We start from the raw sequence: 14862 nt of genomic DNA on the forward strand, positions 1-14862 counted from the left end.
CACTGCCCCCACACACCGCTGGGGACTTTGTGGACCAAGTTGCACAGTCACACAATACACACTCTGGACCTGAGCAAAGACCCACAGGGCAAAACGGACAGACCACGGGTGCTCATTGTTGATGACGGACAGAAAGGTGCTCATGGACTCGCACATGGCACAGAAATTCACAGACTACCACACGATGCCATCCCACACACTCCCATGCTGTACCCCTCATCCACTGGGGTACCATCACACACACACCCTTGTTGCACCTTCAAACACACCCGGGTGCCACACACACCCCATCTTGTTCTGTGTGTGTACACACCCAGCCAGCACCCACACCCAAGACCTGCCACGTATGCACAGCATTCCACAAGCCGCCCACTGGAACCGGAGGACTCACGGCCTCCCACCCCACACCTTTGCTCTACGAGGAACATTCCAGACTCTCCCTCGGGAGAGTAGAAAGGGTAAAGAGCAAGAGAGAGCCTGTCCTAGCAGCTTTCTCAGAATGTGAGTCCCCCCCTCCACTTATGGGAGTGGCCGTGAAGGGGACACAGGCGAGGGGCACGGTATGAGCCCGGTGCATGGCGGGTGGGTGGGGAAGGCTGGGGACCTGGTCAGGGAAACACTTGAAAGGCTGGAGACCAGAGTGAGAAACATGGAGACAGAGACGGAGTCAGAGCCACCGAGACACGGGCACGGCAGGGGGACAGGGCCAGAGAGTAGGAGGAGGCAGGGAGTCAGTTCCTCGGCCTCCCCCAGCGCCCAGAACCTCGGCCCAATCCTGTACTCTGACCCAGCCCCTTCCCTCTCTGCTGTCCCTGTTGCCATGGTAACAGGAAGGCCGACTATGCAGCAAAGGAGGCTGGGCCTGCAGACCTGGCCTGTCTCCATGGAGACTGGGGAAGGGGGGGGGAGAGCCACATCTTCTAAGCCAGGTAATTGGCCCCCAGACCCCTCTTCCCATTTGTACCCCCTTCCAGGGGGAAGGAGGAAGGACCTGTCAACATATCCTTTCCCTGTCCTGACACCTTAGCCGGCAGAGATGAGCCTGGACCATGGGGACAGGGATTGAGGGGTGGAGAAGCTGGGGGGTGTCTGGAATCCCAGGAGATGCTAGGCTCTGTCCTGCTCTCCAGCTGAGCTCAGAAAGACCTCGGTCCCCCACACCCCACCCTAAACACGCGCTCCCTCCTCAAACACAAGCCTGGTGAGACTGATGACTGTGCATCGTGCTCCCAGCAAGAGGCTCTGCGGAAGTTGGGGGGGGGGTGAGTTAAGAAGGTCACAGGGATGGACAGCGACAGGGGAACTCAGCACGAGAGACAGAGAGACCCATAAGAGAAATGGATACACAGTCCAGAACCAGAAAGAGGCAGATACAGATGGACGAAGACAGAGAGGTAAAACAGAGAAGAAAGAACAAACGGAGGGAGACAGAGAGGTAGAAGTACTCAGTGAAGGTGACAGGGACACAGGGACATGTTCAGCAAACTGGAGAGACTCAGAGATAGACTGGGGAGAGACTCCTGCCAGGAATGTGGGAGGGGAGACACAGGAACGGGGAGAGATCCCAGCGAAGATCAGCAGCGTGACATTGGCACTGAGATGGGGAGAGGCCAAAATGTCTGCAGTTATATTCCAGTCACTCGACAGACTGACCGTATGGCCCGAGAACAGAGACATCCATTAGAGTTTGTAAAAGATGTGGAGACAAGAAACACTGAGACAGGCACAAGCTCACCCCCACACCTGTCCCTGAGGGGCACACACACGCAAGTGTCTGAGACACACAAGGGGCTGGATGGAGAATGGGGGCGCTGCGTGACGGGCAGGGCTCCGGGGGCGTGGCCCACCCGAGGACTGTGCAGGCAGGCAGGCCCTGCAGGGAAGACAGAGCGATGCTGGGGCCCGGCCGGTGCTGAACGGACAGCTCCCTGCTCTGAGCCACCGGCAGCAGGGGCCCGCCCAGCCTCTCTCCGGCACCCTGCCCCTCAGTTTGGCTTCGCTCCTCGCACCAGCCCCCTCCCCGTCACCTTCTAGTTTTCTATGGCTTCTTCTCTCTCACCTGTCTCTGCTCCACCCCAGTCCGTTTTTTCTCAGCCCCGACTCCCAGGTGTCTTACCCTTCCTGCTTTATGTTTCCTCCTCTGCCCATGTCTCTGGTCTCCTTCTCCACCCTACCGCCTCTTCCCTCGTAACCACATACTCCCAGTCTCTCCCTTCTTTGTCCTTAACTCTCTTTCCTTATCTCTCTGCCTCCCCCCGTGGTCTCTCACTCATCTTCGTCTCTTCCCATGCTGTCTCTCTCCCCACCTCTCCTCGGCCTCATTTTGGCTCCTGCTGTGTGACCTTCACTTGTCCTTTCTCAGCTGCAGTTCCCACAGAAACCTCCAGCGGGGTGGGAGAAGTCCAGGACAGAAAGCAGACCCACCCTTCTCCCCCTATGGGATTTACCCCTTCCTCTCTTAGGGGCCGGGGAGGTACATCTTCGGCAGGAATGCAAGGTCACAGACATTTGAAGATGACCTCATGGACGTGTACACACACATACATATGCACTTGATTACGAAGTCGCCAAATCATCCCTGCCCAGGGACACACTTGCCACCCCACGGGCCCCCCAGGCACGCCACACTGAGCCTGTCCTCCCCAGCCCCATCTGGTCTCTGTCTTTGTGTGCAGTATTTCCTGGTGTCCCCGCCTCTTCAGATCCCTGCATCTCTCTCCATCTGTCTCAGGGTCTTTGTCGCAGCCTCCTTCTGTACTGAGAGAAGGTCAGTGGACAGGGGCCAGCTGCCGGGACCTGGGCTGACCTGCTGGTCCTGGGCAGGGCGGAGGGCAAAAGTGACCATCCAGTCTGTGGTTCTCAGCAGGCTCCCCGGGGGCTCCAAGCCTTTAACGCCCTCACACCCCCAGGAAATAAGATTGGAGTATCCCCAGTTTGGGGGTTTTTGTTCTCTTTTTTTATTCCAACGGGGCTGGGGTGTGGCAGGGGGAGGTCTCATAGAAATTCCGAAGTTTCTCCCCCGAAAAAAGAGAGAAAAAAGAGGCAAGGGGCGCCAGAGGACACCCATCTGCCCAGAGGCCCTCCTCCGCAAGTGGGGAGCGGCTCAATTCTTGGGAACCCGAGCAGTCCCAGGATGGGGTTCTCCCGGCGGACTGCTTTCCGCTTCAGGGGAGAGCCCCGTGGTCCCCGGAGGCCTCGGCTCCCACGCTGCTCAGGTCCGCAGTGGGGGCCGCGAGCGGGTCCGCGGCACCGTCCGGCGAGTCCACTAGGGGGCGCAGGCAGGCTCCTGAGCTGGGCCCCGACTTCATCTGGACCCCAAGGCAAAATCTCGGCGTCCGGCCCGCAGGGGCACAAGTCCTGTCCCTCGCTCGCTGTGGAGGCCGGGACGGCCGGGGTATGGGGTGGGCCTGTCCAGATGCCTGTCTGGCCCATGGTCACTCGTGCTCAGCCAGCTCTCGGGGGCCGGGTCGCGGCCGGGGAGGACTGGTAGCCTCGGCGGGGGCGCCAAGTCCACGCGGGGGCGCTCCGGCCCCAGAGGTCCGCAGAGCCTGGATGCGCCGGCACTCCTGGCAGACGCGCACGTGCGTGCAGGGGGTGGAGGCGAGGGGTCGGGACACCCCAGGCGGCCCGGGGTCGTCCAGGAGGCGCTGGGGGCCCCCATGCGCGCCTCCCGAGTCCCCGCCCGCGCCGGCCGAGTAGAGTTTGCCGTTGCTGAGGCGCATCTCACGAACGGCTCGCAGCGACAGCAGGGCCCGGCTCGGGGCCCCCGGGCGCCGGCGCCGGCGAGAGCGCGATGTCTTGCGGCAAGACACCGCGTGCCGCAGCTCCTGCAGCATCTCCTGGCACACAGACACCTGCGAGCAGCAAGCGGGGGTCACCGGTGGCACGCTCCCCACTGTCCACTCTCGTGCCCTCCTGGCTCTGCGTTGGTCTCTCGCCTCCCCCAGCTTTTCTCCACATCCCTCTCCTTTTCCCGCTCTTCTCCGTGACCCCTGCTCTCCCTGCGCCGCCTCCTTCCTTCTCTTCTTCCCCCCGCCTGGCCTCCCCCTCCCGGGTCCCGTAGCCGCCCCCCTCCTGTCTCACCTCTCCACTTCTCAGTCCCTGTCTCTACTCTCTCCCGCCTGGTTCTCACGGGGCTTGCTTCCTGGACCTGCCCTTCCCTTTCTCTTTTCACTCTAAATTCTCCGCCTGCCTCTAGCCTCTCCCCTCCTCTTTGTTCTCCATCTCCTGCCTCTGATTCAGGCTGTCGTTGTTGGTAGGCATATTTGTTGAGCACCTCTTGTGTGCCGTGCACTGCTTTGGGCTCCAACGATCAGTGGGGAACCAAACAGGTGGTTATATTCCAGTGTGTGGACATAAAAACAAAAAAAAACGGCCCTGGCTGGTGTAACTCAGTGGATTGAGCGCGGGCCTGCGAACCAATCGCGGTTCGATTCCCAGTCAGGGCACATGCCTGGGTTGCAAGCTGGTTTCCTGCAGGCCGGTTCCCAGCAGGGGACACACGAAAGGCAACCATACATTGATGTTTCTCTCCCTCTCTCCTTCCCTTCCCCTCTAAAGATAAATAAATAAAATCTATAAAAAAAAAAAAAACAGAAAAAAACCCCACCACACACACATGCAAATATGGGTAGTATGTGAGCTTGTGATGAGTGCTTTGGAGAAAAACACAATCCCAAAGAGAGGTGGAGTGCACAGGGGGGAAGTGGTGCTGAATTTCAGCAAGGGGCGCTTAGGGAAAACTCACTAAGAGGACCTTCCAGTGCCCCGTGGAGCCTGGCCGGAGAGTGGGCAGACAGCTCAGCAGGACCAAGGCGCCCAGGTGCAGGTGCTGCGGCGCACTCAGGAGCCATGAGATTGGGGTGTGCAAGGGGGAGAAGGGTGGACGAGGTTAGAGGAGCAGCGGGGGCCAGTCCCTGCAAGGCCAGGGGACACCGGGGACTTGGCTGTTATTCTGAGTCAGTTGGCAGCCTGTGGAGAATGTGAAGTAGGGGGTGCTGGGCCCTCACAGGATCTCACTCTGGAACTGTGTTCCCAATAGCCTGCAGGGAGGCCAAGGGCGAGGGCAGGGAGGCACTGAGGGTGCTGAGGAGGGCAGAAGGGATGGGATTCCGAGTACAGTATTTTGAAGGTGGAGCCAGCAAGAGTTGCCAAGAGATCAGACAGAGGGTGTGAGGGACAGGGAAGAGTGAAGGGTGACTCCCCACCTTCTGGCCTGAGCGGCCAGAATGACAGCGTTACCTGGTGAGTGGGCGGGAAGTCCTTGTTGGACACGTGTGTTACGAGCACTACCCGCCAGACACCCACAGAGAGATGTTGAGTACTGAGTTGTGTTTCCAAACCGGGGGTTTGGGGAGAGGTCCTGTGAGATACAAGACCTCTCCCCCAGATCCCCCACCCTCCTGTAAGCCCCCTGCCCACAGATCAGGGTTGCTGTGTGGCCAACAGCACACGCAGGCCAGCTGACATGCTGGCCTCCGCCTGGCTTGCTCTGCCACTTGAGCCGGGAAGCCCGCTGCCATGGCGTGGACACACACACGGCCCTGCGGGGAGGTCCCTGTGCCAGGCACGGAGGCCTCCTGCCGGCTGCCGAGTGAACGACTGTTTAAACCATGGTCCTTAGTCTCTGTATCTTAGGATGGTTTGACATCTTCAGAATCTTGCTGACCAGGGAGGGACTGCCCCTCCTAGAGGGAGCCAATTGTGAGACAGCAAAGGGTTAAGGGCCGCCTTCCACATGCAAACCAACGAAGGCCAAGTCTGCACCCCAACCACCCCGTTTGGCTGCTCAGACAGCCTGCTGCCTAAATCAGCTGGGGCCAGGTGCCAAGCAACTGGAAACCCCTCCTCTGGCCCAGAGCCCGCCCCCATCGCCCACCCAGGAGGTCCTGTGCTGAGTCCCCTGCCCTGCCTTGTCTCTCCCACAGAAGCCCCGGGAAAGGCTCTGGCCCAGGCTCCCGGCCTCACTCCTGCTCCTGCCCAGACCGGGTGCTTCCCTAAGTGGCCCGTGTGGCTCCGAGGCTCCTTCTCTCGGGAACCATAAGTAATAAATTCTTTCAGTGGCATTGGCCTCTCCATAAATTAAAGCCACTTTGTGAATTAAAATCCCACAGGTACATTTAGAGTCAGCAAGCCATCCTACAAGTGGCTCCTCCAGCCCCAGTGGAACCTTCAGCCGACATCCTGACCATGATCTTGCCAGAGACCCTGGGCAGTCAGAATCTCGCAGCTAAGCTGCTCCCAGATTCCTGACCCACAGAAACTGTGAACTGATAGGTTTGCTGTTTTAAGACACTAAATGTGGGGGCAATTTGTCACATGGCTCTGGACAACCAATACAGGAGTGCTCGGCATCGAGGTGGTTTAACAAATCATGTGGCTACATGAGATCACCAAGGAGAGGAGAGATAATTCCAGACCCGAGCACAAGTCCCCACAAAGCAGTGGCCAGTGAGGGAGGAGTGAGGCGGGTGTGGGCAGTGTGGGTTTTGAGGACAGAACGGTGGGCCCAGCTGAAGCCTACTGCCACCTCGCACGTGATGAAGCCTGAGACTCAGGCACTGGATTTCGGACGTGGAGGTCACTGGTTACAAGAGTGGCTTCAGTGGAGAGGAGGTGGGGACAGCAGCTGGCCTGGAGAGTGTCCAAGAGTGACTGGGAGGAGAGGGACTGGGAACGGCAAGGCTGTCAGGGAAGGGGGCGGTGGGGTGGTGGCTGGGAGGGCAAGTGGGGCCGAGAGAGGGTTTCTGAACGTGGGAGAACGACAGCACGTTTGTGTGCCTCTGGCCTGGACGCAGTGAGGAGGGCTCGGTGACAGCGTGGAGGCAAGGAGGTCGCTGCCGAGGGGTGTCCCAGGGAAGGTGAGCTCGGGGGCGATGGGCCAGGTGGAGGTACCTCAGCCGGGAGCGTGGGCTTCCACAGAGCGAGCACCAGGGCGCGTGGGGAAAGCAGGAGGCAGCCAAATGTGGGGGCGGAGCGCTGCCCGCTCTCTTGAATCCTGCTTTGCTCAGGGCAGGCGGAGTGAGGTCACTGGCCAAGCAGGGGGAGGGGCTGGGGGCGTGAGGCGAAGGTGGGAGCCAGGTAGGCGTGCAGGGCACAGGTGGGTCTGGAAGAGCAGGACGGCCGGGCAGCACTGGAGGCCGGAACACGGTGTGACCAGTCGGCAAGCCTGTTTGTTCCGGTCTCGTTCTGCTACACCTCCGTCACCTCTCTCCTCATGTTTCTTCTCACTTGACCTCCTCTGCCTCTCCCCACACGCTTCTCACTCCTTTCCACGGCATCTCTCTCTGGGCCTGTGTCCCCTTCCTCCTCTGTCTGTGGACTCTCCCCGAAACCTATCTGCTCTCTCTCACCAATGTCCTCCAGCCCTGGTCCCTTTCAGATGCCCTCACTTCCCTGGCTCCCTCCTCACCACCTGCTTTCCTCCAGTAAGGCCCCCAGTGGCAGTCTTCATGCCCCTCCGCCCCTGGGGTCCCACTGCTCCCCCACACCCTGCGCCAGCCTCCTCACCTCTTCAGACTCTGCTGACCTCCGCGTGGACCATATGAACTCCATGACTGCCACGAAGACAGCAATGATGAGGCCACAGATGAGCACGACAAAAATACCACCAATATTCTCCATGCCCAGACCTGGGGGTCGGGGAGAGCCAGGGTTGGGCTGTGTGAGCACGGGGAGGGGGGGGAGGCTGTGAGGGGGTGCCTCCACATCCTCTGGAGGGCACGGCATGCAGGGCGGCTGACCTTTAGCTCGGTGGTCCTCCTCCTTGGGGCACCGGCCCCCCTCCCACCACTTGCGCTTCAGGATCTCCAGCCGGTTGTTCTCCTGCAGCTGCAGGATGGCCAGTGTGATCTCATCCCGGAACGGGGAGCCTGGACCGGGCACACGAGGCAGTGGACTGGTCAGCCCCGGAGCCCTGCCCACCAAACCCCAACTGCTCCTCGACCCCGGCCCCTCCTCCCACCTCTGCCACTTCCCCAGGGTCACCCCTGTCTGCTTTGGGTCTGCTTTTGAGTCTGAGCCTTTGGGTCTGATCGCTGCTTCCCAGCAACCACACTGGGCCATGTCCGTGTCCCCTTCCTGCAGCCACTGGGGCTGCCCCGTCCGCCCCGGCCCAGCGCTCAGCTCCAGGCACACCGGCCCCCAGGCTGTTCCTCCGGTCTTCCGGGAGCAGCCCCACCCTAGGACCTTTGCCTCTGCCTGGAATGTTCCTTCTCTTAATTCACTCAGGGCTCTCTGTGTAGGGTGCCACCTCAGGGGGGTCTTTTCTGACGAACTTTATTTAAAGTGACGCGAAGCACTCTGCTTCCTGCCAGTCTCTTCCCCTAATTTACTTCAGAGCAGTCGTCACCACATGACACCACATCACAAAGCTGTGCTCACTGTCGGTTTGCTGTCTGTGCCCCGAGTGGAGGGCAGGAGGGTGGGGCCTGCCAGCGCCCCACGGTCAGCCAGCAGGCAGCACCGGCCTGGCACAGAGCCGGGCCTCAGACAGACCTGCCGAGGGAGTGACTGGCAGCCACCTCTCTCCTCCCCGTCAACCGTGCTTGCCCTCTCCCGTGCTCACTCATTCACCACGATACGGGAGCATCTACCCGGGCCAGGAAGTTGGGAGACGGGCTAGTGGGGTGACTGGTGTTTCTCGGGCTCCCCAGCAGCACCGCCACCGTACCCAGCGGCATGCCGATGCCGTAGCCCTTGGTGTCGAGGAGGCCCCCGATCTGGGTGAGGTTGCAGTTGAGGCGCCGGTGGTACTCGTTCATGGTGGACTCGAGCAGGAAGGCGTAGCGGGAGTTGAGGACTCGGGCAATGCCTTCCTCTGTGCTCTTGACGAACACGCTGGGCTGCTTTGACTGCATGTAGTTCCACATTCGCTGGTACGTCTGATACCGCGAGTTCTGGGTGGAATGGGCCAGAGGGGAGGAGGTGAGGGCCTTTCCGTCCCCTGCCCTTCCCCCGAACCCTGCTGCCCGCCCTCCAGTGAGTCCCCATCAACCCAAAAGGGAGCAAGGAGACCAGAGGGAGACAGTGCAGAAGCCAAAAGGACAGGCTGCTCACGGCCAGGGCCAAGTCGTCCCACGTCCCCCGGCCCAGGGGGAGCCCCAACGACCACAGCCTCGAAAGAAGAGGCTGTGGTCTGTTTTTCAACCCGTCTCTGTCCACCATCCCTGTGCCTGGCTCAGCCTGGCACCAGCCCTGTCTTCCTGGTGCTCCCAGGTCCTACTCATAGATCCTGGGAGCAGATGCTCACCCCCAAACCTAGCCGGGGCCCAGCCTGTTTCAGGAAGACCTGAGTCCATGCCAACCAGGACCGCTTACTTCCTACCAGCCCTGCAGGAACCTTCTGGGAGTGACTACCCCTGCCCTTACCACCTGGTGCCCACCCTGCGTCCCCCTGTTTGACCTGAGGTCCAGACTCCTTTCCTCCAGGTACCTCACAGGCCCCGCTCCATTGCTCAGCAGGAGCAACCTCCTGCTGAGCAACCTCCCAACCCTATTCCAATGGCTTCCCACTTGGGAGCTGACCCTGCCACCCACCTGAAAGACCTGAGAACTCACCCCCTCCTCCTTTCCTGCCCACCCTTCAGCCAGCAGCCCCTGGCCAACTCCAGCCTTCTCTCCAGACCACCTGTCTACCCCCAAATGCCCCAGAGGGAACTTTTAGCTTTTAAATGGGTTACCCTTCAAGGGTTTCCACATCTCCACTCAGAGGGTTCAATTTCAGCCTTATCCTGGCATTCAAGGCCTCTGCAGTTTCTTACTCAAACCACCCTGCCAGGTTTGCTTTCCTCTTGATTTCTTCCTACCTCCCCAAAATGTATATGGACAAGCTGCCTTCACCTTAAAGTGCCTTCCCCCCTTCGTTGCTGGCCCATTTTGCCAGGCCTGAACCCACCCACCTCCAGGGCCCACTTTGGGCTGTCCAGCACCGATGTGACATTAGATCCCACACCTGCCTCCTTCCCCACATTCTCTGGGTGAAAGTCCAGTGTCCCCAGCCAGACGGCAGACTCCTCATGACAGTATGAGTGTGTCTTCCGCTCCCCAGCCTCCCTGGCCTGCGTGACAATCAGCTCCTCTGACCCAGGAGGGCTGACCCGGCACCACGCCTGCCCGGCTGCTGTGTGCGGCAAGGATCCCGACACCCAGCCCAGGTGACTCTGGGGGCCGCACCTGGAAGAAGGTCATGGTGGAGCCAGCGTGGATGGTGCCGTACTCAATGTTGGTCTGGTCCGCCAGGTCGTCAGCCGATTCCACAGGCACCTCCATGCGCTGCACGGTGAGGAAGGCGGCCAGGTTGGCCGTGTAGGAGGAGATGATGATCAAGGTGAAGGCCCACCTGAGGGGGGGGAGGGGTGAGCTACAGGCCGGAGCCACCCTGCCCGTGCCCATGGGCCCCACTGCTGGTGCCCCCTCAGTGACCCGGCATCCGGAACACTCCGTGACTGCTGACTGGTGCAGAGACTGGGGGCCCAGATGCTGAAGCCAGACTCTCTGGGTTTAAATATTGCTTCTAGAGACATCTGCTTCCAGACACAAGAGCATAAGATGGTCTAGAAATATCTTCCACCAAGAAAAACTAAACAACTAGACAGAATATAAGAAACTACGTAAATATGCAGGACAGCAGGCATCACAGGACTGTGATTCCCGAGGGAAACAGACAGACACGTGAAGTGAGCTTCGCTCGCCGTCGCCGAGCCTGCCGGCTGGACCTGCTTTACAGGCTGCAGTGCCGGGAAGGAAGGAAAGCCCAGCCTGGCCGACTCCCTGAGCTGTGGAGGTGGAGATCACAAACCCAGGAGGCCACGGTGCCTGGAGTTTGTGGGCTGGAGAACCCCAGGGGTGCTCTGCACTGAGATGGTTCTAGAAATTGCATGGGGTCCCCTTGAGTCTTTGGCTGAACGTCCAGTTGTAATTCTAGCAGCCAGACGAGAACAACTTTCAAAGAGAGAACAGCTCCCAGGCCTGGGAATTTTATGAGCTCTCTCCATCCCGAGAGTGCTCATCGGCTTCATGAGACATTAAGCAGAGACCCAAAAGGAAAACCCATTACAAACAGAGTTAACTTAGCCCCAGAATAAAGGCTACACTAGATCTGCCCCCAAAGAACTTAAACACGGGACTGGAAAAGATAGAAATAATCTAAAAGTAACTTGACTGTCTGCCAGAAAAAGTTCAAGACCTTTGAAGTGATACATTCAACAATGTAAACAATGTAAAGTTCACACTGCATGTCATTCAGCAAAACATTTCCCAGACGTACAAAAGCACAGGAAGCCGTAACCAAGCACAACCAAGAGTAAAATCACTCCATCGAAACCGACCCAGGCTGACAGAAATGAGAAGGACATTAAGCAGCTATTACAAATATGTTCTTAATGCTCAAGGATACAAAGAAAAACGTGGACAAAAGTGGACAAAATGCAGAGACGCAGAAGATACAAAACAGAAATGAACGGGACTTCTCGAGGTAAAACACACAACGCCCAAGAGGAAAATTTTACTGGAAGGGATTACACAGATTAGACGTTGCAGCAGAAAAGAACAGGGAATTGGAAGAAAGCAAACAAGTCTATCCAAAATGAAGCATAAAAAGGAAAAAAATGCCTGACAACGGGCACAGAGACCCACTCGCCTGAGGAATAATATCAATTGGTCACACACACATGGCTGGAGTCCCAGAAAGAGAGGAGAGAGAGGAATTACAGAAAAATACAAATTTGAAGTAAGGCCCCAAATTTTTCAAATTTGATGAAAACTACAAATATACAAATCCAAGAAGTTCAATAAACCCAATAAACACACAAGATACACACACAAAACACAACAAGGCACACTGTAACCAATTGCTGAAAACCATCAATAAAGAGAAAATCTAAAAAATCATCCAGGAGAGAGAGAAATATACTAGACACAGAAAATCAAAGGTAAGAGTGACAGTAGACTTCTTGTCAGAAAGCATGCAAGCCAGAAGACAAAGCAACAGTGTGGTAAAAGGAAAAAAAAAAAAAGCTCACCAACCTAGAATTCCATATTCAGAAAAAAAAGATCCTTCAAGGAAGATAACATACTAAGGAATTTCTCATACAAACAAAAGCTTGGAGAACTAATTGCTAGCAGGTTTGCACTTCAAGAACTGCTAAAGGAAGTTCTTCAGGCAAAAGGAAAATACTAGATGGAAATTTGAATGTACATGAAGGCATGAAGAGCACCAGGAATGGTAAATATCAGACATACTCCTCATGCAAAATTTTCATCCAGTAGGGGGCGCGCGAGAGCCAACCACACATTGGTGTTTCCACTTTCTCCCTCCCTTCCCCTCGGTCCTATAAATAAAATCTTTAAAAAATTTTAATCTAAAAGACATTTACTGTTGAAGCAAGCACACACATATCTAATATATTGGGGTTCACAATGTAATGTGGGGTTCATAAGATAACTAGAAGTAAAACTATGTCAGCAGTAGCTTGAAGGATGGAAGGGAGTTGTGGAAGTATAAAGTTGTAAGGGACTTGCATCTGATGTAAAGTGTCATGATGCTACTTGAAAATACTTTATAGTAATTGAAGATGCATATGGTAGACCCAGAGCAACTACTAAGAAAAATCAAGCAAACAAGTTTAATTAAGCCCTGGCTGGTGTGGCTCATTTGGTTGGGCGTTGTCCCACAAACCAAAAGGTCGCTGGTTTGACTCCCCGTCAGGGCACATGCCTGGGTTGCAGGCCCAGTACCTCGGGGCACGTAATGAAGGCAACCGATTGATGTTTCTTGCCCTCTCTTTCTACCTCCCTTCCCCTCTCTCTAAAAATCAAAGTAAAAAAAAAAATCAAAATTTAAAAAACAAGTAAAACTAATAAATCAAAAGCAAGCATAAGACAGAATTTTTAAACTCTCGATAGATACAAAAGAAGAGAAGAAAACGAGGGAGACTGGAAGAAAGAACAGATGGGACAAATAGAAGACGAACAGCAAGTTGGCAGATGTAAACCCGACCATGTCAATAATTACGATAAAGGTCTCGGTCATGGGTTGGCGAGCTGTGGCCCACAGGCCAAACCTGGTTTGCCATCTGCTTTGGGTACACAAGCTAAGAATAGTTTTCACATTTTCAAGTGACTTAAAAGAAAGCAAAAGAAGAGTAGTATTTCATGACACGTGACATAAAATTCAAGCTGTAGCACCAGTGTCCATAAATACAGGCTTTGCTGGAGCACAGCCACACTCACTGGGGCATTGTCTCTGGCTGCTTTCACACACCATCAGGGCGAAGTAGTTGGGACAGGGATGCAGGGCCAGCGAAGCCTAAAATATTTACTGTCTGGTCTGAGAAGGAAAAAGTTTGCCAACCCCTGCTCCACATACGCTTCCTAGAAGAAACCCACGTAAGGCCCTGACTGGTGTGGCTCAGTGGATTGCGCGCCGGACTGCAAACCAAAGGGTTGCCAGTTTGAGTCCCAATCAGAGCACATGCCTGGGTTGCAGGCCAAGTCCCCAGTAGGGGCGTGAGAGGCAACCACACATTGATGTTTCTCTCCCTCTCTTTCTCCCTCACGTTCCCTCTCTCTAAATATAAATGAATAAAAACTTTTAAAAATATATAATATATAGGTAGGCTGGAAGTGACAGAATGGGATAAAGATATACTAAACATGAGAAAGCATGGCTGTGGTAAAATGAAAGGTAACTTCAGAACAAGGGCTGTTACCAGGAATAAATAGGGACATTATATAACGACAAAGGGATCAATTAATCAAGAGAACATAATAATCCTAAACACTTATGCCTCTAATTACAAAGTTTCAAAATTTATGAAGCAAAAACTGATACAACTGGAAAGAAAAATAGATACAATTTCTCCACAATTACAGGTGGAGATTTCAACATGCCTCTCCCAATAATTGCTAAAACAAGTAGACAAAAAATCAGTAAGGATACAGAACACTTGAATAACACTGTCAACCTACTGGCTCTAATTGCCATTTATAAAGTGCTGCACCCACCAACAGCACATTCTGTTCAAGTGCACACAGACCAGCCACCAGGATAGACCATACGCTGAGCCACAAAACAAGTCTCAATAAATATCAAAGGATTAAAATCCTACAGAGCATGTCCTCAAACCACAGTGGCACTAAACTAGAAATCAATAATAGAAAGATCTCTGGAAAAATCCCCAAATCCCGGCTCCATCACTGTCTAGCTGTGTGACCTTGGAGTCGGCTGTGAGGGAAGTACAATCATGGCCCCTCCTCCCAGGGCTGTTGTGAGAGTTACATCTGTGCAAGCGTGTGCTCTCACTGTCCTGGTGACGCAGAAGAGGGACCCTCTGCCTGTGGGGCCCCAGGGCAGCCGCTATCTTTCTTACTCTGTCCCTGTCTGTCCTGCTGCCTGGCAGGTGAGAGAGACTGAGCTCCCTGCAGATGGTTCAGATCTGGTGAGGGCTCCCAGGCCACACGCCCCCCCCTCCAGCAGGGAGTGAAAACAGCAGCTGTCCTTCGCTGAGCACAGGTGCACAGCACTGTGCAAGGTGCTGGGGCAGGGGTGGAGAGGAGCATAAGGGACACACAGTACGGCCTCCTGAGAAAGAAAACCAAAACCTACCACCCAAGGACCCAGAGTCTGACACCTCCTCTCTGGAAACCAAGTCTCTCCAAACCCACCCTGTGGGTCAATGCTGTGACTCACTCAGGACAAAATTACTTAGTGCCCAGTGGACACCACACACTGCCCAGCTCCTGAAAATACAGCGTGGCTGATAGGCGGTGGTGCTGGGGGTGGCTGGGAAGGAGGGGCCATTCACTGAGACAGAGCAGGGCAAGGGCAACACAGACGGGGAGTTTAATTTGGGAGGGAGGATG

General features: G+C 55.7%; 1 protein-coding gene across 5 annotated transcripts in view; it reads right to left on the reverse strand.

Moving 5' to 3' along the window:
• Window positions 1-2945: 2945 nt before the first annotated feature.
• GRIK5 (glutamate ionotropic receptor kainate type subunit 5) overlaps window positions 2946-14862 on the reverse strand; it is a 54317-nt gene continuing 42400 nt past the window's right edge. For 3 of the 5 annotated variants that reach the window (XM_037160048.2, XM_037160047.2, XM_037160046.2), the window contains 5 exons: window positions 10174-10339; window positions 8672-8897; window positions 7743-7871; window positions 7510-7631; window positions 2946-3854 (listed from right to left, as the gene is read on the reverse strand). In XM_037160048.2, the coding sequence (XP_037015943.1) occupies window positions 3435-3854; window positions 7510-7631; window positions 7743-7871; window positions 8672-8897; window positions 10174-10339 (1063 nt within the window). In that variant the 3' untranslated portion in view covers window positions 2946-3434. Of the gene's footprint in view, window positions 3855-4908; window positions 4972-7509; window positions 7632-7742; window positions 7872-8671; window positions 8898-10173; window positions 10340-14862 lie in introns of those variants that run through there. The other 2 variants (XM_053657167.1, XM_037160049.2) reach the window with 2 other exon arrangements.

This window comes from Artibeus jamaicensis, unplaced genomic scaffold, assembly GCF_021234435.1.
Source record: "Artibeus jamaicensis isolate MK-2021 breed Jamaican fruit bat unplaced genomic scaffold, CSHL_Jam_final scaffold_36, whole genome shotgun sequence".
NCBI classification, from domain to species: Eukaryota; Metazoa; Chordata; class Mammalia; order Chiroptera; family Phyllostomidae; genus Artibeus; species Artibeus jamaicensis.